The sequence below is a fragment of the Actinia tenebrosa genome, unplaced genomic scaffold (assembly GCF_029948245.1).
Source record: "Actinia tenebrosa isolate PJP-AT-01 unplaced genomic scaffold, QUT_ActTen_1.0 PGA_scaffold4__44_contigs__length_22323623, whole genome shotgun sequence".
In the NCBI taxonomy this organism is placed as follows: Eukaryota; Metazoa; Cnidaria; class Anthozoa; order Actiniaria; family Actiniidae; genus Actinia; species Actinia tenebrosa.
The window spans coordinates 15,927,309-15,954,415 of NW_028292581.1; the positions used below are offsets into that span (position 1 = coordinate 15,927,309).

Consider the following 27,107-nt stretch of genomic DNA (forward strand, 5'->3'; position numbering starts at 1 on the left):
ATAGTAGCGAAGTGAGCGATTTAGAATTATCAGTTTTATTTCACATTTCAAAATTTTGAAAGCATTGATGCTTAGAGTCGGGCTCGCCCAAGGTGCAGCCAAACAGCTGACACTTTCAATAGCGTTTCGTTCGGTGACGCATAAAGGCCAAAGGAGACGAAGTACTTTGCGAAACTCTATGAATTAACTCGTTCAGCCGCTTTAATTTCTCTCGAGAACTAAACCTGCTGAACGCAGGCTACAGTAAACCCGATTCACGCTTGTAAAAACACGGGCAACATGAACCCGATTCAATCTTCACGTGTACGATCGTCTATTTGAACGCAGAATCACGCATCACCTCTCACGCGAGAACCTTAACGCTTTGAATCACGTTTACTATGTACGTTCCGGTTCCACACTGACAAAGGATCGCGGCTTCTATTACATCCGGTTGTGCTCTTCCTCACCCACTACTCCCTAGGAAAGAAATCCAAGAGGTCTCTGTCCATCTCATTTTGAAGGAAGAATGAGATTTAGATCAAATATGAGCCTAAGTAAGATTTCGTTGTTCTGTTGGGATACCTGGGGTATATGTGAGCGCCGCTAGCACGTGGCGGATACCGGAATTACGTCATACAGAAATGTCTCACGTCTTTAAAACAATGGTATATTAGCCAGGCACGGCATCAATAACTTCTGAAATCACTAACCATTCACTTAGACTGAGCTGGAACTATATATATATATTTTTTTTGTTTGGACTTTCACGATTGGATTTTAATTAATGACTTAAGATTTCCCTTCACAGGTATCCCATCACAGGTCTTTGGTGTTACGAAGTTAAAAATAATATTTTGAACTAATCAGCAAGGAAAAAACCCGCGGCCTTAAAAATTTGCATCCGGAAATGCCGGCGGCAAAGAACATCACAAAATCTATGACGAGATATAAATCTATGACGGATATGCCGACAGATTGACAATAAATCGCTTAGTTGCTTAGTTACGCATAACTTCATATGAATAGTTTCAATAATCACACAACACTATTCTTCTATTACAGCTAATTATTTAGAGAACAATAGGTGAATGGATAGGTCTCCATCAAAGTGTTATCCGATCTTCTTTTAATTTTTGGCGGGAAATAAGGCATGATGGGCAATGATGTATTGACCAATCAGAAGGCGAGAAATGGAGGTACTTAAAATCCTTCTTCCACGAGTTCTGAGGTTATCTGCACGTTGTCGACCATCAAGAACTGACTAAAGGGTTAGTTTTTTACTATTTTCTCCCTTCTTTTACCTTAATTTCTACTTCTTTTAGCTCTTTAAGCTAAATTTATCCCTTCTTGAAAGGTTGGCGTAAGAATTCTGCGAAAACGTAGCTGAGAATTACAAGAAAAAGCATATCTTCTACTGGTACCCGGTAAGTGTGAAAACATGCAGAGTCGTGAAGCGAAAGGAAGGCTTAAATTACTTTGTAATTTTAATCCCTTTTACTTTTAATATCTTTAAGATGTAATAAGTGATGGTGAAAGAGATCTTTGTAGTTTTCTAAGTAATCGTGGTTGTAATATTTCGCTTATTTTGCAGATTTTTCTATTCGACCCCCCGTAAAGACCTGACATTTGAACGTAACTGAAGCAAACAACATGGCTGACGATTGGGAAGACAACACGTCACCGGTAAATATCATCTTTAAAATGATAATTCATCACGATTAAACAGTTTTTGAGCGAGTTTTAACTTTTTTTTAGGCTACTAACGGTTTTGGCTCGAGCAGTGGCTTCGGCTCCATGAATGGAGGCAGTAGTTTTGGGGATGGTGATTCTGGACGACGAAAACCATTTGGCCGAGGTGGAGGAGATTCTAGTGGCTTTGGTGGTGGAAGTAATGGTGGATTTGGAAGTGGTGGGCGTGGATTTGGTGGTAAGAGTGGTGGTGATACTAGTGGTGGGTTTGGTAGTGGTGTTGGTGGGTTTGGTGGTGGTGATAGTAGTAGTAGTGGAGGATTCGGTAGTAAGAGCGGCGGTGGTGGATTTGGAAAAGGGGGAGGTGGATTTTCTGGAGGGGATGATGATGGTGCTGGTAGAGGTGGTGGATTCAGTGGAGGGGATGGATGCAGGAATTGTGGAGAATCTGGTCACTTTGCAAGAGAATGTCCTAAAAAGGAAAGCGGTGGTGGTGGTGGTGGTAACTGCTTCAAATGCCAGCAATCAGGCCACTTTGCCAGAGATTGTCCCAATGCTGAAAGTTCTGGTGGTGGCGGCGGTGGCAACTGCTTCAAATGCCAGCAATCAGGCCACTTTGCCAGAGATTGTCCCAATGCTGAAAGTTCTGGTGGTGGCGGCGGTGGCAACTGCTTCAAATGCCAGCAATCAGGCCACTTTGCAAGAGATTGTCCCAATGCTGAAAGCTCTGGTGGAGGCGGTGGTGGTAACTGTTACAAGTGTCAGCAATCAGGCCATTTTGCAAGAGATTGCCCTAACGCTGAGAGCAACGGTGATGGTGGTAGCGGAAAGAGCTGTTTTAAGTGCAACGAGACTGGTCACTTTGCTAAAGATTGTCCAAATGTTGAGGAAGGTGCAGATGGTAAGTTATTTTTTTCCCCTTTTTATTGGTAGCTTGCAAATCTATAAAGTATTATTTCATAAAGCTGCAGTTTTTAGCACCTGGCTCCAGGGGTGTTTCCATAGCAATACCATTGAATATGCCAAACCGATTTTGTGATCTTGCAATATAACCAACATACATTTCAGCCATTCTGTGTTAATTATTAAAGAAAGTCTTACTTTGATGACAAATGCAACAAAACATCTGTAAACAATTGAAAATGCTGCTTCGTGCAGGCATTTTATCATAGTACATCAGTTTCTAACTGTTTAAAAAAGGTTTTGAGTGTTAACCCAAAACGAAAATTGGGATCAAAACTTATACGAAAGTCTAGTTCTTGGCGCTTTTTGTCATTGTTCATTATTGAAAAAATTTCCTCAAAGGATAGTAACTGCCATTCTTATTTATGAGCACTTTGAATCAGCACATCCTGTAAGCGTCAGATTCACTTTAAGAGAAATTTTAAAAAAATGCTTGTTTGAAATGGTATTTTTAACTATAAAAAAGATGTTTTGTTGCATTTGTGTTAGATGTTGCTTTGTCAGGCTTTTTTTATGGAAGATATATTTTGGAAATAAGCAAATGAAGGCCTGAACCTCATTTTCAAAAAACATTTTTGCTTTGGGTTAACACTTTTATTCCACTTTCATCAGTCATCTCCACTTCCAAACAAGTTAAACTTTCTGAATAACAAGATTTTAGCCTTGTACAACAGCTTTTCTTCAAGAAAATAGTTTTTGGCGCTCACCGCTTGAATACAAAAAGAATTCTCTCTTAATAATAATTATTATTAATAATGAGCTTTTACAAGATATTTTTAGATTATAACCCTAACCCTAAGGTGACCCACACTTGTTGATTCGTTCGATGGGCATGAATTTCAATCGCATGTTTTTGCATCAAAGCATAGTCAAAACCTTGTCTAGTGCTTAATAGGAGGTTCCTACTCCTGAGATTTTACAAGATATTTTTAGATTATTAAGGTGGCCAACACTTATTGATTCGTCTGATGGGCATGAATTTCAATCATGTGTTTTTGCATCAAAGCATAGTCAAAACCTTGTCTAGTGCTTAACAGAAGAGGGTTATTGCTACTCATTCATCTCCTTGAATTGCATTTAAGTTTTCAATGCTGCTTAAAATGCTCTTGAATTTTTGCTAAACTTTACTAATTCACACTCTAATTGATAATAACTCTGATGTTTCTCATCACCCAAACATTTTCAATGATCTATTTTGAACTAAATTGTTGTAGTATTTGTTAAAAATTTGATATTATTATAAATAAAGCAGGTGTTGATACCCTATGATAAGATATAGTGGGCACCTTTTATCTATAGTATTAGTTAAGTTTAAAAAAAGTTATTAAAGGGCCACTTGGACGAAAATTGTTCCAAAATTAAAACTCTTTCATTCGAGCTGGAACTTTGCTGAAATAATCTTGAATACATTAAGAATCACCCACTGGAATATCTTTCTGATATTCGAAAGGAAAGGGCCAAAATTTTACGATTTATTTTCGTCCGCCATTAATTTCTTTGTGTCACGGCCAACGAGTCATTATGTGCAGCAGTTTTACGCTGTGACGTCATTTACTCAACACTGTCATGTTAGTGTTGTTTTGACTATACATTTCTTGTTAAATTACCTGAAGTTTATTTGATGTTTTAAACGCGTTATCGTGAAAAGAATCTCTAAACAGACTTTTTTTAAACCTTTGATACCTCTTCAAATATGATGGAAACTCCTTTGGACGCTCGCTTTGTCAATCCTGAAGAGTTAGAACCATAAGTTATAATGTATGAAGATGAAGCTGAACTCGTAGAAGAAGAAGCAATGCTTGGGAAGAGGTTTTCATAAAAATTCCTTACGTTCATTTCATTATTTGTATTTGCTACGTACTGTCCATGATATAAAGATCTTAAATTTGAAGTTTCAATGTAATCTAATAGTGATTGATGTTATGAAAACAACCGATTGCCTTTTGAATTCTGCGTTGTGATATAAAGATTTGTGACAATATACTTAGATCTGTGCCGAATAATTTAGAATGTGAGCTCGTAATTCTCCTAGCTGATTTACTACAGAACGGTTATTATTTGCTTCAAAATGTTTATTATGCATTGAATAGGTACAAACATACGATTATCTAATATCATCTTTGTAATAGAACATGTCAAAGGTTTCTTATTTATTACTCGCGCGACAGCGGCGTCTGTCACTCAGCTCGTAGATTTTTCTTTCATTGTGTCGGATGTCTCGGGACCCAAATTGTGGGGTTGCTCTTTGCCCTTGTATGTAAACATACCTTGAAAAATTGTTATCCTTAAAATGATTTGAATAAATCCCGAATATCTCAGTCACTTCGCGCGATGGAACCGCTAGAATCTCGTCCATGCGTCCTACTTTGTTTTGACTCTTGGCGTGCCGAGATGTATTGAAATGTTCGAATTATGATCGTCAGTATTATTGAAACTGAAAAATTTCAGCGCCTAGACGTTGTTTGGTCATATAGTAGTTAGGAAACCGAATGAAACATTAAATATTTTCTGAATAAACCAAATAAACCGAGTTTTACGAACATGGCACATACATTACCCACCAATGTTTTGGTTTGGGTTGAGTAAATGACGTCATAAGTACTTGTGCCAGTCTTCTTGAGTCGAATTCTGTGATTCAAAGAAATTAATGGCGGACGAAAATAAATCGTAAAATTTTGGCCCTTTCCTTTCGAATATCAGAAAGATATTCCAGTGGGTGATTCTTAATGTATTCAAGATTATTTCAGCAAAGTTCCAGCTCGAATGAAAGAGTTTTAATTTTGGAGCGATTTTCGTCCAAGTGGCCCTTTAATTAGATTTAAAAAATGATATAGGGCCAGACAAAAAATAAGTATGTTTCCTGTTGCACGGCTGACTCTAATTCTCTTGCCCAATTTTGCCGACCATAATATTTTTCTCATTCCCAAATGCACCACAGGGTTCCCAGTAAGCTTATTTTTCACTGTCGTATCAGTGAAAAACAAAATCTGACCTACCGACCCCAATTATTTTTTTGTTTTTAGGAGTTGTATCAATAATCTTACAAAAAGTAAAGTCCCTTTATGTGTATGGTTTCTTAATAAAATCTTGAAGGTTAATCAGTGGTTTTGTTGAGCATGCAGGTCATGGTCTCCAATTGAACTTGCAAAAATAGGCAGTCACCTTAAATCATAATATTCTTTTTGATTCTTTTTAGGTGATAGACCAGCTCCTGTTACTTATGTCCCTCCTACACCATCGGACAGTGAAGAAGCCATCTTCAGAACCATTCAAGAGGGCATCAACTTTGATAAGTACGACTCCATCCCAGTAGAAGTCTCTGGGGACAACCCTGTCAAGCCAATCAAAACTTTTGAAGAATCAAATTTATATGAGACATTCCTAAGTAACGTGAAGAAAGCTCATTACCACAAGCCAACACCAGTACAAAAATATGCAATCCCTAGTATTCTGGCTGGAAGAGATGTGATGGCATGTGCACAGACTGGCTCAGGAAAAACTGTGAGTAAATCGCTGTGAAACACGGGTTAGGGAGTGAGTGATTTAAGCCTGGTGGGACTCAAACCCGCTTCACCTTGATGATCAAATCAAGGACAGCGTTTGTTATATATAAGAAATTTAAAAAATACAGTAAGTGTAGTTTCTAAAAAAATGTTATTGCATTTACCACTCCATTGTGGACGAGCGCTCTCACTGCTCTCAGGGGCAGCCTTTTGTAGCCAGTGGCTAATAAAGCTGTTATTTTCTTTCCATTTTGCCAACCTTGGTGGCAATAGAACAATCCAGGCTATGCTTGAGTCATAATAGAATACATGGAATACAGAATGTCTGACCACCAAACTTGAATTCATAAGATTTTTGTAGTAGTTATTGATTTTTTAGACCTTTAGAATGTATTGATTCTGAGACAGACATTTACAATTTTCTGCAATCTGTGTCTATTCCCTGATTGTTCGATGAATCAAAAGTAAATAGGGATGTGTGAGGGTGTATAGTGAGGGAGCAATCTCTCTTGCCACTATTCTAAACATTTCTAAATATATTTTCCTTCAATGATTATACTTATTTATTTGTCTCACGATACTGGCAGTTTAAGTTGACTATATTTCAACTGCTTCTGCAAGCCTCCATCAGGCGATGGTGTAGACTTTCTGTAAAACCATGTTGCTAGCAAAACTTTATCAACTTATTACCATAAGTAAAATTCAAACAGATCTAATTTTTAGTTATTTTCTATTATTTTAGGCAGCATTTTTACTTCCTGTTATGACTGGAATGATGAACGATGGTCTGGTAAGTGGATCCTTTACAGATGTCCAAACACCACAAGCTGTTGTCATTGCGCCCACAAGAGAACTGGCTAATCAGATCTATATGGAAGGTCGCAAGTTTTCCCATAACACTATGCTACGAGCTGTGGTATGCTATGGTGGTGTGTCTGTGGCCCATCAGCAGAGACAAATACAGAATGGCTGTAATCTGCTCGTTGCGACGCCTGGACGGTTGAAACAATTTATTGAAAAAGGAGTGGTAAGCTTGTATTTTTTAATGACAGTTAGATTGAAGTACGCTGAAAGCAATAAAGTGCTACAAGATGTGCAATTTTCTCTGGCAGACAAATTGTTGGTTTTGTGAGTGAAGTTGGGGAATGTAGTTCGATTGGACTACCTATGTACTTGTGATTTCTACTAGATGTTTTACAGCCATCATGATATGATACATAGTCATGTTATGCTTGAGATTCTGTATATTTTGGCAACAAATCTAAGGTAGATTTTGAAATTTGAGATAATTTGTGACCAAAAAGTCAGGATGTCGCAAAGAGAATCTCTAACAGAAAATTAACTTATTTGCTGTGGAATGAAAGGAAGAAACTTTGGGGTGTTGAGGACTGGTGTAACACAATTTGCAGAAATTTTTATCCACTAAAGCTTGGAAGAGCTTTGAGAACAATGAAGGCCAATAGACCCTTTTCCAGTTCCAAATTACTGCTGTGTTCCTTGATTACACTTGACTCATTTGCACAGGATTAGCCTTGCATCAGTGTAAATATTAACAAATAACAATGGTAAAGTAAAGAATGCACAACTTCAACAATACGAACACTTTGAAACTTGACAGACCTTGACTGGAACACATGAATATTTTTCACAAATTGAGGCTAATCCTGAGTAAATGAGTCTGTAATCAAGAAACACAGCGGTAATTTGGAACTCGAAAAGGGTCTATTCTGTAAACAATGTAGATGTGCAGATCTTTTAATAGTATTTCCTCAGAGTGGCTCTTCATCCACTGAGTGGTTTATTTACTATAGGTACATCTTCCTTTGCCTTTCCTAGGTGTCCTTAACAAAAGTGAAGTACCTAATCCTGGATGAGGCAGACAGAATGCTAGACATGGGCTTTGAGCAAGACATCAGAAAGATTGTGGAAACTATGGGATTACCGGACAAAATGAGTCGCCAGACATTGATGTTCAGTGCTACATTCCCTGAGGAAATCCAAACACTGGCACAAGACTTTTTGAATGACTACTTGTTCTTGACAGTCGGTCGTGTAGGAAGTGCAACTACTGATATTGAACAGAATATCGTTGAAGTGTCTGAGTTTGAGAAGAGAGACAAACTAACAGAAATACTTGAAAATGCAGGTTTGTTATAAGAAAATTACTGTCATTCTACTCTTTAACCATGAACACTTGAGTTTATTTTATTTGCATAATTATACTTTTATTTTTTATTTCTCATTCATCATGCATGGTGTGCACAGGCCTTGAAAAGTCCTTACAAATGCATTCGGTACTTGAAAACTCCTTGAATTCTAAAATGTTGATTTTTGTCCTTGAAAAGTCTTGGAATTTTTCTTTTGTCTCCTTGAATAATTCATTTTTATCCTAGAATTTCTTGGGTACTATCTAAAAAATATTTTTTCATCTTTAGAAAGAGGAAAACCTTAGTTAAAATTACAAAAATAATTAATATAATACATAAAACAGTAATTTCCGGTTGTTTTGCGGGTTTTGAGGTATTGTGGGTAATTTTCAGGATGGCATAGTGCTCCTTGAAATTTGGTGATTCAAATACCCCCTATCCAATGCTAAGTCTAAGTAAACACGAGGAGAAGTACTGCATGTTTAAATACAGTTTTTATTTCACTTCACTGGTTCTTTTCTGTCCTTGTAGTCCTTGAAAATGACCATTAAGTCCTTGAAAAGTCCTGGAATTTTTTCTTAAATTACTGTGCAAACCATGACATGTTATCTCCTTGAATAGCTCTTATAGACTTTCAATACATGTAACTCAAATTCTATTGTCTTTGATTCATAATCTGATTGGTTGACAAACTCAAGTGTTCATGGTTAGAATTGAAAGACAGTAAAGCTACAATATTTTCTCAAAGTTAGCTGGGTCTGTAATCAATAGTTATTCAGGGTTCGAACTAACAGGAGTGTTGTATCTTGGGATACTGGTTGCTATTCAACGATACAAATTATAAAAAACAAATGAAAAAGTAGAATAATGGGGAAAACATTTACCATCCTAAAGTTGGTCCAGATGGATAAATAACTGTGCCTATGGTCTGGGTCCATATTTTCCCCTATCCAGAACTTTATTTAACAATTATTCGCCGAAGGCCAAGTGATTATCGGTGGAATATTTACCGAGCTGCGAGTCTTAGAGAGGCAAGGTGAATATTCACCATAATCACTGAGCCAGAGGAGAATAATTGTTTTAGTATAATTTTGGACTTGAATATCAGAGAAAAGATGAAATTCAGGATAAAACAAAAGTTTTAATATTATTTCCAATCTGGAAAAATTTGGAAAACCTTATCGTCTCAGAATTACCGGTTGGTCAACCAATATCATCTTGAGAAACTTTATATTTAATTCTAAAATTATACTAATATATGATATAATATCCAACTTATACCAGCTTGTATGGCTAAAAAGGTCTACTTAGTGGCTTTCTTTAGTTAGTTTTTTGCTAACATTTAAATACTTGTACAGGAACACATCGAACTCTGGTTTTTGTGGAATCTAAACGAGGGGCTGATTTTCTTGCTGTTTTCTTGTCTCAAGAGGGATTTCCTACCACAAGTATCCATGGGTATGTAATAATTTGGTGTTAACTTGTGGATATACGAAGCATAGAAATGAGTTATTGTGAGGGGTCTGAATATGCAAATGCGACACTCACTCGCTAAGATGTTAGCAAATAATCAAACGTTTATCAATCTTCTTATAATACATCATCTGCTTACAAAGGGAACGCAAAACTTACTCTCGAACTTTATACAAATGCAAATTTTTTATCCAATTAAGGGTTGACAAGCTATTTATATCAGGAACTATAATCTCAATGTTTAATGTGGGATGTTGTTTAGACTCATCTGAGCATGCTGACACTATAGCACAGAGCTTGACCTTAGGATTATTCATATCAAAAGAGTCAGGAAAGATTGATGAAGATTGTATCAGATAAAATAAGATAAAAAACAGGCTTGGAGAACAGGGAGCCCAATATCTCAATCTCTAACATTGAAATTTATTAGTTGATTTTATGGAGGAAGGAAAACTGACGTAACCTAGAGAATAACCCTCAATAATTTATACTAATATTAAGCCTTTTTTTTCCCAGTGATCGTCTGCAAAGAGAGCGTGAAGAAGCTTTGGAGGATTTCAGAGAAGGTCGCTGTCCTGTTCTCATAGCAACCAATGTGGCAGCCCGTGGATTGGATATTGATGATGTCAAACACGTGATAAACTTTGACCTCCCAAGTGAAATCGATGAATACGTCCATCGTATCGGAAGGACAGGAAGAATAGGAAACAAGGGAAAATCAACCAGTTTCTTTCTGAGAGGAAGGGATGATAAGATTGCCCGTGGACTGGTTAAAGTTCTCTCTGATGTGAGTACTGCAAGTGTTTTGCCAAAGTTGTTTTGTGAAAGTTTAAATTGAAAATTAAATTGATACCCTGAAACAACCTCTGGGCTGATCTAAAGTCAGGGCATGACTTATTCACAGATTGAATTCTCAAACAACCTCTGGGCTGATTTAAGCCAGGGCAAGTCTAACTCACAGATAGAACCCTGAAACAACCTCTGAGCTGATCTAAGTCAGGGCATGGCTAACTCACAGATTGAATTCTGAAACAACCTATGGGCTGATCTAAGTCAGGGCATGACTAACTCACAGATGGAACCCTGAAACAACCTCTGGGCTGATCTAAGTCAGGTCATGGCTAACTCACAGATTGAACCCTGAAACAACCTCTGGGCTGAACTAAGTCAGGGCATGGCTAACCCGCAGATTACACCCTGAAACAACCTCTGGGCTGAACTAAGTCAGGGCACGGCTAACCCGCAGATTACACCCTGAAACAACCTCTGGGCTGATCTAAGTCAGGGCATGGCTAACCCGCAGATTACACCCTGAAACTACCTTCGTGGCTGATCTAAGTCAGAACACAGCTAACTCAAATTAAATTGGAATTAAGCTTGTTTTGCGTAGGTAGTAGAACTCAGAGGAAAAACCTTTTCTTAAGAGAACCCTATATTTTTTTATTAGGCTAGCCAAGAAGTTCCTGAATGGTTAGAGAGCATTGCCGAGGGTGCCATAGGTACAGATTATGGACCAGCTGGTGGGAGATTTGGTTCCAGAGATACAAGAAAACAGGTATGTCTATCGTCATTAGTGTGGGGAAAACCTCTGGGTTGACCTAAGGTTGTGCATTGCTAGCTCACAGATGAGATTGAACTTTTTGTGTAAGGAGGAAAACCAGAGAACCTGGATAAAAGCAATTGAATCAAGGGAGAGACGTGACAGCTAGACTCTGATCACCACACAGGAAAATGATATATTACCCCCCCACACACACACATACCTATTGCTTTTTTCGATTAACTCGAATTTCTTAGCTGAGATCTGCAAGCTGAAATTTGTTTTTTTTTGCTGCTGTCAATCAAAGCTAATCAGTTGGTACCTTTCATATTTTTGACTCGCTGCAGTGAAAACCAAATTTTAATGGTGCAGCTACTTGGAGTTTGCATGATTATGAAAATAGCAGTATTGTATCGTAACGCTCTAAACACAGGTGAATAAAAAATGTTTATTGAAGTATTATGATCATACGGGTAGATGTAATCCACAAAACGTCAGTCACATCAAACAGTCCTCAGGATTACATCCACCCGGATGATCATAATACTTCGATAAACGAAATTAGCAGTAAATTACATCCTAATTATTATTTATTATTTATTATAGTATGGAAACAGAAACAACGACATGTCCAATGGATTTGACACATCACCTATATCTGCTGGGGTACCTGTGCCTGCAGGAGGAGATGATGACTGGGACTGATAACATATTTCCCAGTAATGCATTGCAGTCAGCATCTTACCCAAGACTGCATTTTATTATACTTATAATTTAAACAAGTTGATGTTACGATTCCAAGAACTTTCTTGGGATATTTAAAGACTTCTAGTTCAATATGCAAGCTTTATTATGCAGATAATTACATATATATTATGATATTGTATTTAGTTATATATATTTTTTATATCAGAACCATTGATAGTAAATGTGGCTAGTTAAAAACAAGATATTGTGAGATAGATTTAGGTTAAATTTGCCCTTCAGAACCTTTCCAACAAACCTTCATTGGAGCTCACATTGAAACAAAAGTTTGAATTTCCGTAAAACTTTACTCTGCTATACAAGGCTTAAATTAACGGCCAGACATGTATCCGACAATATATGCCCATAATTCGTACTCGCCATGTCAAATCTTTGACTTATCGGTCATTTTGACCAGTAATGTTAAACCAGAAACAAGTTATGACAAGGCTAAAACCAATTTGGCCCATCATCATGACCGACGACTTACCCGCCTTAATTTTAAGGCTTGCTATATGAGCTCTAATAGGAGTTTCTCCAAAGGTTCTATAGCTTTACACCACTTTGTGTTACCAGATTTCTGGTTTTTTGGCTTTGGTCAGTTGAAATACTACTAACTTTGCCAAAAATCAAAACTTATCACTAGTTTAAAGTTAGAGTGATTTTCCTCAGACCGTGAAATTGTTGGTATACTAATTGGATTTTTTTAGACCTTGTTTGGCAGTATTGTTTTCATCGTCATCATCATCATGTATGACTGTTTTTTATTTGACTGTTATACTGCACCAACTTTGAGTCTTTCAATTTGCAGCTGCACAAGTTGCTTGATATACTGTGAGGATCAGCTCAATTTGATATATACACTAACTACTAGAAACTGTTTCACATTCTGAGGAAAATAACCACGAAAATAGGTGTAATAGTGCAGCAGAGGTAGGCACTGATAGAACAATATCAGCAACATTCCTAGATCAAGGGCTACATTGCATAACTTTACGTATGAACTGTTCAGTTGGGCATTCCACGTGATGAACAATTTATGCATTGAAATTGTGGTGGAAGATATCAGATATAGAAGACACTCCAATTCTGTTCATTGAATATCCCCTATAAATACAGGGGTGAACTATTTGATGTAGACAATTTTTGAGGATGATAGTTGCCTCTTGGCAAATGTAAAGGACTTCTCTTGCAGTTGGCAAAAGTACAGATTATATCCTACACAAGACTTTATCAACGCTAAATAATTTTTACAAGGGACTACTTCATATGACTACTTCAGCAAAGCTTCAAGTTGGAACTTGATATTAATGGAACTAACAAATAACCAGCTCTAAGTTTATTGGAACCAAGAATGTTTTATATAAAACTGATAAAAAATACTGTTAATAGTTTGAAGATTTTAGAGTCAGATTATCAACCAGCCTAGTCTTATAATATCCTGCAAAGGTAACGTTACAATGCGGTGGTATTGAGGACAGGTGAATGCCTGGAAATGTGGACATTAATTTTGGCATCCTTTTCATCACTGGTGACATATGCTTAAAATGCAACTGCCACTACAACACATCAACATTGAGTTCTGGATTAATTCTACCTCCAAGATGGGTTAAATTAAACTGGAAAGTATGAGGAAAACCTTTAAATGACTTCCTTAAAACTGTACACGTCTGTGATGGCAACATGGACTTCTGTCATTTTTTTCCTGTAAGATGGGAAAGGCCAAAGCATACTTTGGTCAGAGCACTGTCTATTCACGAGGAACATGACAAGATGGACAATAAACGAATCAAACATGTCTTCACTTGTATTCAATACATGGAGGAGCCTTAAAGACTATATTATCCTATTGGACACTGGAGTTGAACTATCACCAATAATTGGACCAAGTTCTTTAGAGAATTTTGAAAGACTAAATCGTTTGTGAACTATTTGAGTGAAACATTAGACTTAAAACTAAAGTGCGAGAAGACATTACGACTTTATGGAAGCTCAACTAAGGAATTGATCATGAACAATGCACTACAAGTTAAAATGTGTAAAATACGAGGTGGACATCTATTGGAATGTTGGCGAACAATTTCTGATCTTGCAACATAACTTTGGTTGATGATGTACAGTTGAACTGACTTGTTCAGAGCTTGCTCTTCGACAGAAGATTCATTCGATTGGATTTTGAAAGACTTACTTCACAAGCTGTTCTAAACAAAACTTCACTCTAATTTTCCATCCCCTCTTGCAAACCATATATCTGTGAAATAGCACACTAAACACTAAACACATATTTCTAAAATAAATAGCACTAAATACTATTTATTTTGCTTTCAATTGTTTCATTGGTGCTATTTTGTACTATGAGCTAGTACTATTTCATGGATATATATAGTTTTTACTTAACTTACAAGTCTAAGTCTTTTTTCATTCTAAATTTGTATTATAACACCATGCATTTTGTTTAGTACAGCATTGAGAGCTTGCCTGATCTGTAAGGCTTGAATAACTCGCTGATGTTTAGTGCTCCAGTTGAGTTAGTTTGTAGATTTTTACAATAAAACCCTTATATAACTTATCTTGCATATACTCGTTACTTAGTTTTGAGTGCATTTGCTTATATTTTCATAAACGTGAATTTGAAAGCTTCACACTGAAATTTGTTTTTTCGCTGTCAATTAAAACTAATCAGTCCATACCTTTCATATTTTTGACTAGAGTGGATGCAATTAAACCGAGAAATAAAATCAAACTAAGAACTAACTAATAGTATCTATTTAGTGACTAATAGTCACTAGAGTGCACGCACTAAAACCGTGAACATTAAATAGTACTAATTAGTACTATTTCATACAGAATCCTTTGTTTTCTATTGTTTAATTATCACTATTTAGTGCTAAAAATTAGTATTTGTTTCACGGATTTAGTGTGAGCACTCTATTACTCAACCAGAACATTTATTAAACAAAAGACACAAATGGTCTCTTGTGTATTTGTTTTGGTATGATGAATGTTCTGGTTGAGTAATAGCAACTATTAGTCACTAAATAGCTACTATTAGTTAGTACTTTGATTTTATTTCACAGTTTAATTGCATCTGCTCTATCGTCAGCAAAAAACCAAAATTCAGCATGCAGCTCACAGCAATAGTTTGCCAATTTTTTTTTTTGTGGCCAAGCTCTAAACTTCACAATATCATTTTTTAATTAGAAAACCTGAAATTATGCTCCCAGGTATTTGATAATATATAGCAAAACAGTCACATTTTCTATATTTTATTTGTAAAACATACCATTTCAAATTTAAAGTATTATTTAGTGAAAAAATTGATTTCTGTTCATTGGTATTATGTCACTGATGCATATTCCAGCAACAAACAAAAAAAAAAAAAATTGTGTTCTGATATAGCATGTGCACTGTAACCTTGGTTCACAATCATTGTCAAGTTTAAAACAGGACATAAATATAGACTAGGTGAGACTGAAATGGTATATGGGAAGTACATTAATACATTTTGTGAAGGACTTTTTTACTTGTTTTCTGACTTTAAGTTTTTACAGTCAGACTAACCAAGAAATTGCTTTATAAACATTACTCCACAGAGGCTTTTAACACATGTTTGATGTTGACTGTGTGCCTCATAAATATGCCTCAAAGGATAATCGTCATTTTCCCAGAATACCTTTTGGTCTCTGCTAGAGTACAAACACTAAAAGTGTGCAACACTTTGCACTATTTAGAAGTAAATAGTGCTAATTAAACAATAGAAAACAATAGGATTAGCAGTATTTAGTGGTATTTATGTTGCACACTTATAGAATGATTTTCACATGACCGTGAAAGAAAATAGACCATTTAGTTTGTAATAGTTGATAAAGAACAAAAGAAAATCATTGGTTTAGAGTCTACTACTAACTATTAGTTTGCCTATTCTTTCACGATCATATGAAAATCACTCTAGTGTTTGTACTCTACTATCAAGTTCCATGTTTTGAACTCAAAAAAGATTTTGTTTAAATTGGGTTTATGTCAACTTGTTTAATCCCACGACCATTCGAAGTTCTCATTCCAATGCTGTGGCATATTGCTTGAGATTTATCATCGATGCAATCACTGACTGATTATTTTACATAAAAAGGGGGAGGGGTGGGTGTGGTGCGGATCCACAGGCAGCCCAATTTCAATTATTCAAACTAAAATTTCAATTAAAAACACCCATATCTCTGTGTTTAAAATATTCAAACAATTATAAAATTCGGAGCCTCTCCTAAGGAATTTATTAGGAGATTCGAATTAATTGATTCACTCAGTTCAAAATCAAAAAATTGTGCCGATTTTTTTCATGCGGTTAGAGGTACCATGAAGACTTTATCTTCAGGTCTGACGTCCTTGGCTCTTATTCTTTCTCTGTCAGAAAAGGAAGAGAGATAAGTATTGTCAGGGTATTTGCGAATTTTGGCGGGAATATGACGTTACAACTTTGGCGCAATTTTGGCGGGAATATGACGTTACAAATTTGGCGCAATTGTGGCTGGAATATGACGTTACAAATTTGGCACAATTTTGGCGGGAATATGACGTTACAAACTTTGCGCAAAAAAAATTCAAGTTCCCTCTTAGAAAAAAATGAGCGTATCTTTCAAAAGAACTTGAGATGGTCTAAAAATCAAAGAGCGATTGGATCAAAATATGTGACTTAAAAAATCATTGATTTCCGTTATTTTGTCGCTAAAAGTAAAGGAAAATCGCAGGACAAAATGGTGGGGAAAATAACAAAATAGCAGGGGAAAAACAAATAAAAAGAAAGACAAAACCATATACACGCATAAAGAATACACCGTTTTCGAGTTCCAAATTACCGCTGTGTTCCTTGATTACAGACTTATTCGACTCAGGGTTAGCCTCGTATCAGTGTCTAAATAGTCACAAATACCAACGGTAAAGTGAAGAATAAACCATATCAACAATAAAAAACACTTTGAAATTCCACGGATCTTCACTGAACCACATGAATATTCTAGCCCTGAGCAACAGAGAACTCGAAAATGGTGACATAGTGTACAGTCCTTTGAATAAACGTTGTCGTTGATCGGATCATCCCTACGCGCCTAGACCGGAAAGGATAACGAGTAAATTACCCAGAACTTGCGTCATCCAAACTGCTCGCCAGTTTAAATCTTCGCCGTATGCTCGAGCATGGTTTCAGCAAATTCAATGGGATCGAAAAAGCGAGCTAAAGAAGTGTTAGATAACATATGCGGCAGCTAGTAACTGTGAATTAATCATCCCCATGATCCTTTTCGGTCTAGGCGCGTAGGGATGAAGCCGATCAAACGACAACGTTTAGTCAAAGGACTGTATAGACGCTCACGGTTACAATAACTTACTTCATGTATTTGTCTCGTAGAAGATCTGATCTCTTCGTCTTTGAGTCAAATGCGCTTTGATGTCCATTTGCGTGCTGAGCTTCGTCGTATTTACTCACGGTGTATCGGCCAGGACCAACTGGGTTCTTAAAGACAATTAGAAAATGATTGTTATACATATCGCCACCTAAATGGTTGGGAGCGCGTGGTTTATTAGAGTACACAGCATCGCGCGCACTTTGTATTTTGTCATTAATGTACAAAATAACGTGGCTGCTGAAATTTAAATTTTATACATATATTCAAAACTAAATATTTTGCTTCCTGTTCTGTGTGGAATTATAAAATACTTCAAGGGGGATTGGCAGAACACTCGTGAACACTACGCGTCTTGCTTTTCCCAAAACTTCTCATTAATCTTGAGAATAATAATCTTGTTTGAGTTGTATCGATATTCATGTGTCTTCTCATGCGCAACCACTAAGCAAAGAAATGATACTCTAGGGAATGACACGTGCCCTGTAATGGGAAAATATTACACCCAAAGTAGAGATTTATTTGGTGGATACTAGAGAGTTTTAGATTTTCGTTCACGGCAAACGTGAAACGTCAGTTGACCAGTAAAAAATTCTTTTAAATTACTGAAAAAGAATCGCAAAAAAGTCCAAGTAGTAGAAAAACAAAAGAGTATTTGCGCTTGGTGAGAAGGTTTGTAAAAGATAAAGTAAAATACAGGAAAACTATGAAAACGTGGTCACGTTTGCCGTTTGCGGGGAGAAAAAAAAGTCAATCTAAAACTCTCTACTAATTAGCAAACAACCCCTCACCGCCACCGCCCTCCACCCATACCTCCCCCCTGCAGGCTCTCCCTTTTCGCAGTCCCTGTTCTAACTTACATAACTTCCAAGGAAGAATCTCCTGGCGTGCTTGTTCATACGCTCAGCTGATGAACCAAATGGTGGTCTCCTGGATGGTTCAGGCTTTGTAAGCTTTGCAGGTGTATATGCTCCGGGACCGGGGTCACTCTATGGCGGGATAAGAATAAAATACGATGATAAGGCAATATTGTCCAGGGGCTTACAGTCAAGGAGGACGCCAAGTCAGAAAGTAAGCAAAATAATGGAAGCTGTAGAGCGTTTTCGCGTGACGTCACCAAAACAATACATTTTCTATCCTCCAGGAATTGAACTCTATTTTTATACAAATACTGTGCAGAAAGTTTCTATTGTTTATGGCTGCCTTCTCACGTGAGTGAAAACGCTCTATAACGAAGGGAATTACTCTGCATACAAAAATAAAAGTGCTAAGTTATGAAAGCCTATTTTGTCAAACTAAAAACACATTATTGATTTTTTTTATTGATTTATCTTACCGGATCTCTAGGACACTGACTCAGCGTACAGCAGTATATTCTCTCTTTAGGGAAGTCAGGAAATCGTTCAACCTTTAGGAATCTTCCATGCCTCGTTTTATGTTCACCCGTATTTCCTTCTAAAAAGGACCTCAGGTCGTACTCTCCTGGCCCTAATTTCTGTTTTACCTGCAGAAAATATAATTGACAATCAGAAAATTGAATTGGCTCTTTTTGCTCCTTGGGCTTCCTGTGGCGATGACAAAAAGACGTCCCCACTCCTCCTCCCAGTTCTTCTCTGCCATAAAATTTAATACAGGGATCCCAACAGAGAATATAGTATATATGGAGTAGCCAGCGGAGGCAGCATAGGGCGCAATACCCATCCAAAGATATGACCGAATGCGCGATAAATTAGAGCTGAAAATAAAATTAGGTAATCATGGATACAAGGTTACCTTGGTTACCTTGTAACGAGGTGTATTGCATAGACATTACTGGGAATTTTTGAGGTACATCCGGGACCTCAGTGACATATTTTCCATATCTTCACTAGTGAAACTATCGATGACGTCTTTTCCAATGTTTTCAACAAGTTTTTTTTTTTGTGAATGTGCATATGTCGACATAAAAATAAAGAAATACACGTTGGTTTGAAGATATGAAGTTTTCTTCTTGTGTTGAAAAAAATTTCACTCGTTCGCTGCGCTCTAGCTCATTAAGGTGGCTCGACCCCCTCACGCTTGACCGCTACCTTCCACTTTTGGAACGCTAGTGCATAAACGTCTTTTAACCTATTACAAATCTTTTTTGCACATAAGTCACATAAAGATTGAATTAATGTTTGATGCAGTTTTTTATGAGATCGGACGTCATAACACGTGATTATGATGAAATATTTGATTTCGTTTAGAAAATAAATTTAGCCTTGCAGAGCGTTCAACACTAAAATGCTTCGTACCACATTATTATATACTAGATGCCTCCATTGGTGGGGATTTTCGAAAAAATCTATCTAGCTAATTATGAGATATTTGAGATTATTTAAATATAGTGCATAATCCACTTCAAAACTAAACAATGGATTTCATACGGCCGAAATTAATATTTCAGAGCTATATATTCACAAAAGTTATTGCTCATTTAGTTTTACTCTGTGTCTAGTTTTAAAAGGAACATTTTGAAGGTAATCGACTTATGCGATTTTGTGAAAACGTATAGTGCAGAAGACAGGGTAAACATTTGATGCGCACTTTTCATCGCAGTTTTCTAGTCAATCTTGCTAGATCTTCCATTATTTTAAAATTCGCTGATCATTTCTCTCAAAATTACGTCAGGATACAAATTTGAACTTAAACTAATATTACACAAAATTGCAAGACTATTGAACTCATTTAAAGCGATCTAAAGCGAACGAGAAATACAGAAAACATTGATCGTTTCCCAACGATTTGATGCTCTGGGAATTCTATTGTTTGCTAATGATCATAACACCAAATTCTTTCGCTACATGCACGGTCTGATCTGATCTCGCTTGGCTGCTTTCCGATTTACTCCCGAAGTATGCTTCTTTATCTAAACTCAAAAGTCTTGCTCGCTTCTTTCTTGAAGTTTTAATTTGAGGCATGTTCGCCGATTCTATTCACTCACACTGACAAAGTACATCATGACAAACGTCCCACGTTTGAATAAAAAAAACAACTGTTTGTTACCAAACTTCGGGGGTAAATCGGAAAGCAGCCAAGCGAGATGACACCGTGCATGGTGCGAAAGAATTTGATGTTATGATCATTAGCAAACAATAGAATTCCCAGAGCATCAAATCGTTGGGAAACGATCAATGTTTTCTGTATTTCTCGTTCGCTTTAGATCGCTTTAAATGAGTTCAATAGTCTTGCAATTTTGTGTAATATTAGTTTAAGTTCAAATTTGTATCCTGACGTAATTTTGAGAGAAATGATCAGCGAATTTTAAAATAATGGAAGATCTAGCAAGATTGACTAGAAAACTGCGATGAAAAGTGCGCATCAAATGTTTACCCTGTCTTCTGCACTATACGTTTTCACAAAATCGCATAAGTCGATTACCTTCAAAATGTTCCTTTTAAAACTAGACACAGAGTAAAACTAAATGAGCAATAACTTTTGTGAATATATAGCTCTGAAATATTAATTTCGGCCGTATGAAATCCATTGTTTAGTTTTGAAGTGGATTATGCACTATATTTAAATAATCTCAAATATCTCATAATTAGCTAGATAGATTTTTTCGAAAATCCCCACAAATGGAGGCATCCAGTATATAATTATGTGGTACGAAGCATTTTAGTGTTGAACGCTCTGCAAGGCTAAATTTATTTTCTAAACGAAAACAAATATTTCATCATAATCACGTATTATGACGTCCGATCTCACTAAAAATTGCATCAAATATTAATTCAATCTTTATGTGACTTATGTGCAAAAAAGATTTGCAATCGGATAAAAGACGTTTATGCACTAGCGTTCCAAAAGTGGAAGGTAGCGGTCAAGCGTGAGGGGGTCGAGCCACCTTAAATACTTTCATCCCGGAAGAACACCTTCATATCTTCGCGCCACCGTGTAATTATACTCCTTATAGCTAGCCCTACGGCCTAGGACGATGAAGAAGCGTATATTCTTTTACAGATAATGTACATATGTAAATAATAAAAGTTAACTTTATGTACTTACTGGTGTAGCAAAGTAGCCGACTGTGACTGGCTTGTTTCTCTCTCCAGTGAATAGATCATAAGGTCCTCGTTCGCTTACAACTCGTGCTGCTAGTTCATCGGTAAAACTATTCATTTCATATTGGCCTGGGCAAAGGTGACTACCCTGGAGAGAACAAAATGAGTGTAGATATGAGTACTAGAATCGAGAGTGATCTGGCGTTATAACACTCGCTTCTCATCCCTGGGATCTCGGGTGCGATTCCTGGAGTAGGAGAGTTTTTTCTCCGGATTTTCCGGTTTTCTCCCTCCAAAAACAAGCTTTACGTAATTCTAATTCGATATATGGGTCAGCCGTGTCCTGACTTAGTTTAGCCCAGAGGTTGTTTCAGAGTTTGATCTTCATTTGAGTTAGCTATGCCTGACTTATAAGAACAAGCGTAATAAGTAAATTACGAGCCTTGTATGAAACGACACGGCTTACCGCCTCATCTATTATGCCCTGACTTAGATCAGTCCAGAGGTTGTTTTAAGCTTAAGACACACGGTGCAACATTGCACGCAACACTGCACGCAACAGGACTGTTGCAGCGTGTCTACCCCTGAAACTTGTTGTACGCAAAATTGCATGCAAGAAATCTGAAGTTGAATCGCTCTCTACTCTTGCAACATTGCGCGCAACAAATTTCATCGCGTGAACATGGCTGCAACATTTTGAAAATTCTAGCCAATCAGCTTTCACCAAATTTACAACCGCTGACTAAATATCTTAACATAGCAGGCTGACACAAGCGATGTTGTGGCAACGTGTGTCACCCCGGTTCAAATTTGTTGCGTGCAATGTTGCGTGAAATGTTGCGTGAAATGTTGCGTGTAATGTTGCTCTGTGTGTCTGGACCAAGGTTCGATCTGAGAGTTAGCTGTGTCCTGTTAAACGCATAGGTTGTTTCATGTTCAATTAGTGAGTTAGCCGTGCACTCGGGTAGATCATTCCAGAGGTTGTTTAAGGTTATCGATAACATCAGTTTGATATGAAAATACAAGTGTACTAACCACTTCCGGTAACTGGCGTGTGTTAGATTTTCCTGAATCCATCATTCCAACGTTGCTTGCAGAAAGAGTTTGCTTGTCTTCGATGACAGCGCTTGGTATGCCTCCCTTGCCGTACGTTCCAGGACCAGGAACGCCATTCTGAAGTAGACAAAAAACCCGCTGTTACCAAGAGGGTATTAGACAGATTTGGAAAAGACGAGCCGTTGACTTTTTTTGCGCTTGGCGTAAACGTTCAAACTGGTCTTTCTGACACAAACGTGGCGGGAAAATTTTACTTCCGGTATAATAATGAATATTCTCAGTCATCCAGTTGGTAAATATGTAGAAGAAAGTTTGAATCACGTACTGTTGGTTTTCTTCATTCAGTTCAATGAAACGTCAACATATTTTTGTTTCAAGTTATATTCAGTACGTGATTCAAACTTTCTTCCATTTGCTTCCTGTGCATAGCACACGCGTCAAGCCACTCAAAAGAGCGGGAAAAGCTTATAGGAAAGAGCGGGAAACCTAGACTAGTCAGAAATAAATCACGTGTTTACGTTACATTTTAATTGGGAATAAATATTCTGTATTATTAATGAATTTTATTATTTTAAAGACATTATTATGTTACTTACGTTAGCAACATCTTCAAATCGTGCAGCTCTCGTCTCACAGAATCCCCGTGTACTACCGGGTTTTTCTGACCCATGTTCTATGAAGTCTTTGATGTTATATGTCCCTGGACCAAGCAGCCGTTTCTGGTAAAAAAAAAAACAGAAACAGGACAAACAGAATTAAAACTTGGTCTTTTATTATGTACGACAATCATACGCTTTTGGCTTGTATTGTAAACACTAAATAGACCCCTTGTATTACGTCGGAATTCGGGCTCAATTTGGAGGATATAACAATAGGTTTCCAATTCTCATGAGATTGTAATTCTTTTGTTTTGTCCTACGAATTGAGCTGCAGGGGTCTATGCATGTCACATTACTAACTCTATATTAACCACGCAAATTGCGCTCGCTCTGATTGGTAGAAAACAGACGAAATAAAAACGAGGGCGCGTGCTGTGTGCGGTTATAAAGCACGCGAGGATTGGCAGAACACGCCAATCTGTGTCACACCCGTGTTCGTCCTGTGAGCTTTTCACAGTCATACGAAAACTGCTCTAACGGAACACAGAACAGCAGGCTGTTTAATTTGTTTAAAAATTTCAAATAATATAAAAAAAGCGATTATTTTGGATAAGAATGACAAAAAATAAATTGCACACGCGTGCAGTGTGTTCTTATATAGCCTGCTCAACCAACCAATCAAAAAGTCAGGATTGCTTTTCTTTATTACAAACCTGTAGCTGTTTCTTTTTCCACTGTTCCTTATAAAGTAAGTGTGGGATTCTCGCCATCTTTGAAGTTTCGTACGCCCTTTCCCAACCTTGTTCAAGAACAAAAACGTGCAGTGAACACTTGGCACTTGGTAATAGATTTTCTCACGGAGGAAAAAAAAACAAAAAAACAAAAGGAAAAAAAAGAGTGTCGGTAATACTGAGGGGGGCCCAATAGTCCCTTTCAGGATTCCCTGCGCCATCTTGAAAGGTAGCCGTGTCTTTGCATCGAAGCGAACGAACGGTGAGCTTGCAATGATAGAGACCTTTTTTAAACACCTTGGACAATTATTCACATGTAAGAAGAATATCAATTATTCATATGTAAGAATATATATATATAAATAAGAAGATCCAGGGACTGCAGAGCACTCTAAAGAAGTAGGGGTGGGCTAATATTCAAAAATATAAAAAACTAATACCTTTACCGACACAGTCCCTGAGATCACCCTCCCCACCCCAGTGTTCTTCAAGACTTTGTTACCTGGTCCAGCAGCTCTTTCATGGACACTCTTGGAACTAAATCCACCAACATCAATGTTATATGATCCTGGTCCTAGCTTACATCTCTAAAAGTTATATTGAAGATTGCAGAATTACTTTTTGATTTTAATAAAAGACCTTGATGGTATTTGTTGCAGGGGGGTGAGGTGAGTATGAGGAGAGTAACCGCCAGCTTTTTTCTTTATGGAATTTCATGAATTGGTGGAAGAGGCAGTGGTCCCTTCTTCTAGGCTGAAACATTATGGATAGCATTAACCCCTGAAGTTACATATACAGGTAGCCCAAGCATAGAGTTAGTAGGCTGTCATGTCATCCATTTTTAAGAGGTATAGGATTTTTTAGAATTAAAATAAAAAAGTCTTGAAAAATAAACCTTAACTTGGAAAAGACCCAGATGTTGTAGCCTGCTATGTTTGTGTGATTTACATAATGTTCTATTTATAAGGGAATGATCATTTATTATGTCCTGGGGGGCAGGTGAATTTGCAGGGGGGGGGGGGGGTACCCCTTTCAAAATGAGTGGGGGACAGCATTAGGCATTACTTTGTCACAAATTCAGCATTGAATATGCAATTTGCCAAGTTTAACTTCTTGAAAGAATGTCTGGGATTCTCACAACTACACTGAATTACAGAAACATATCTACTTTAACTACTTACATAGTCCTCCATGCTTCTTTTGTCATACCCAATTTGAGTAAAACTTCCTGGAGTCTTGCTTTTGGGGTGGATTGAAGAAACATTAAACCTACAAGAAAGCAAAAAAAAACCAATATAAACTCATCATAAATTGAACTTCAAAAAAACTTTAAAAATGTTAAAAATTTCATATGTTTGTTTCAAAGTATTTAAAACCTGCTTGTAAAATATGCAGACCACATATTTTGGGTCAGTGTAGGCCTCTAGAACTGTGTATAAATAGACATAATTTATTCCAGTTTCTTAAAGACATTAAGGGTGTTTATGTCATTGATCTTAGCCCTGTCCGTTGTTTGTGCTGATTTTTCTAAATGAGGTTTTGTTTGAAGTGTTAATAACTTGAGGCATGATATTCTACCCGCAAAAATATATCAGTGCCTTTTTATTAATCACTTTATCTTTTTAAACCACTGGATCATAGGGGCCAGTGATTGGGGAAAGTAAAGGGGGAGGGGGTGGAAGGAGTGAGTCTTGAGTTGGGCTATCTTGGGTTTTACAACTACCTCTATTTAAATCCAAAATATATCTTCCACAAAATGGAGGGGAAGCTTCAACCCCTCCTTATAAAAACAACATCCTCCATGCTTTGTTTCCTCCCAAAATGCTCTTTTCTTTCCCAAATCCCCACCCCTCCCCCCCAAAGGCATCCTGCATGCTGCTTCCCCCCAAAAAACATCATTGCCCTACCGTTTCTACCCCTGAAAATCGACTCTAAAAACAGTAATGTCATCCTTCCATCTACCTCCCCAAAAATTCCTCTTTGTACTACCTCAGCCTCCCTTCCCCCAAAACAACTTTGTCAAACCTCCTCCCCTCCCCATACATTTTTCTTCCTATCTTTTCCTCATCCTCATTCCCCATCAACGCATAAAGCTATGCACATAGGCTAATCTCTTAAAAACATTTATCTAGTACTGAAATATTGACAATCCTAACAATGTCAATAATAACAGATTTTTTTTCTCAAATTTCTTTACCTTTCGAAAATTTTTTTATGATATTGAGAGAGCATTTGAATTTTGTTGTTTATCTTACCCCATTAATGGCGTTACGTAAACAGTCATTTCAAATGCGTTAATGACATTTTATATCCGGAACTACAAAAATGGCTTTGAAATTCTTTATCTTTCTAATATTTCTAAACAAAAGGCTCAAATCCATGCTAATCAATTGTTGTGCAAATGATGGTTTTTGTCTTGTATTCTTAAATCAAAACCACGCTGGTGATAGAACCTAGAATCTTTTATTTGGAAAAGGAGAATTTTTTAGGCCTTAAATAAAATAATCTTTTTAGTAAGCCGTAATATTTGCGGTAAAATAATTCTGTAACACAATCTTTATTCTATAAACATGACACAATCGCTAAGGGAGTTTTTCTCTTTACTAAAAATCATCTTAAATTCTTTTTTTTTTTTAACTAAAATCTAAATCTACAGAGGTTAGCTAAATGTCTATTTATTGTGATGAAAATCGGTTTTAATTTTTGCGACCGGTCACGCGTCGTTGTTACGGAATGCGCTACTCGGCAACGCGTAGAAGAGCTGTCAAACATGATCACAAAACATAAAATATCTTTAATCATTCCTCTTAGGAATTAATAATCTCATAAGTGATACCAAGAGAAATGATATTCAATTGATTAGGAATGAGTGAGCATTAAAGAGTGGGAGAGAAAACTCACACAGGGTTGAGATATTACAATACGGTAAGCTATGAAGTCAAAGCGTTGTACAAAAGCCAAAAGTCCTATCTTACCTTGTGGTTTGCACCCCAAAAGGAGCCCCAGAGAACTTCTTCTGAGTCATCTCGAGGTAATTTCAACCTCCAAAGATTACTACTTTAGAGTAATATCATTATTATATTACCAATATTGGCAGGCGTGAAGCTTCATTGAAACTTATAGTTGTCAGGCTTCTCTATCCCTTGTTACCTAGCAACGCAATAAGACCGTGGAAGAATAAGCAGGAGGGACTTTATTTACAAACAATTTCTTATCGACAAACAAATATTGTCCCTAAAATAATATTAAATTCATTAGAAATTTT

General features: G+C 37.0%; 2 protein-coding genes across 2 annotated transcripts; one reads left to right on the forward strand and one right to left on the reverse strand.

Annotated features, from left to right (window-relative positions):
- The first annotated feature begins 1,147 nt into the window (after nucleotides 1-1,147).
- Nucleotides 1,148-14,610, forward strand: LOC116298175 (ATP-dependent RNA helicase DDX4). The gene is made up of 10 exons (XM_089036682.1): nucleotides 1,148-1,406; nucleotides 1,574-1,665; nucleotides 1,738-2,572; nucleotides 5,831-6,135; nucleotides 6,880-7,164; nucleotides 7,974-8,283; nucleotides 9,643-9,742; nucleotides 10,274-10,544; nucleotides 11,205-11,312; nucleotides 11,904-14,610. Exons 2-10 carry the CDS (start codon nucleotides 1,633-1,635, stop codon nucleotides 12,000-12,002), a joined length of 2,346 nt encoding a protein of 781 aa, XP_088892808.1. The 5' UTR covers nucleotides 1,148-1,406; nucleotides 1,574-1,632; the 3' UTR covers nucleotides 12,003-14,610.
- Nucleotides 14,611-15,395: 785 nt separating this feature from the next.
- On the reverse strand, nucleotides 15,396-26,965 carry LOC116298168 (ciliary microtubule-associated protein 2). The gene is made up of 11 exons (XM_031706546.2): nucleotides 26,818-26,965; nucleotides 25,024-25,111; nucleotides 24,345-24,429; nucleotides 23,825-23,910; nucleotides 23,109-23,231; nucleotides 22,492-22,629; nucleotides 21,461-21,604; nucleotides 18,771-18,938; nucleotides 18,295-18,423; nucleotides 17,420-17,544; nucleotides 15,396-16,439 (listed from the first exon to the last, which is right to left on the reverse strand). The coding sequence occupies exons 1-11, from the start codon at nucleotides 26,865-26,867 to the stop codon at nucleotides 16,373-16,375; spliced, it is 1,203 nt and encodes a 400-aa protein (XP_031562406.2). The 5' UTR covers nucleotides 26,868-26,965; the 3' UTR covers nucleotides 15,396-16,372.
- Between the last annotated feature and the right edge of the window lie 142 nt (nucleotides 26,966-27,107).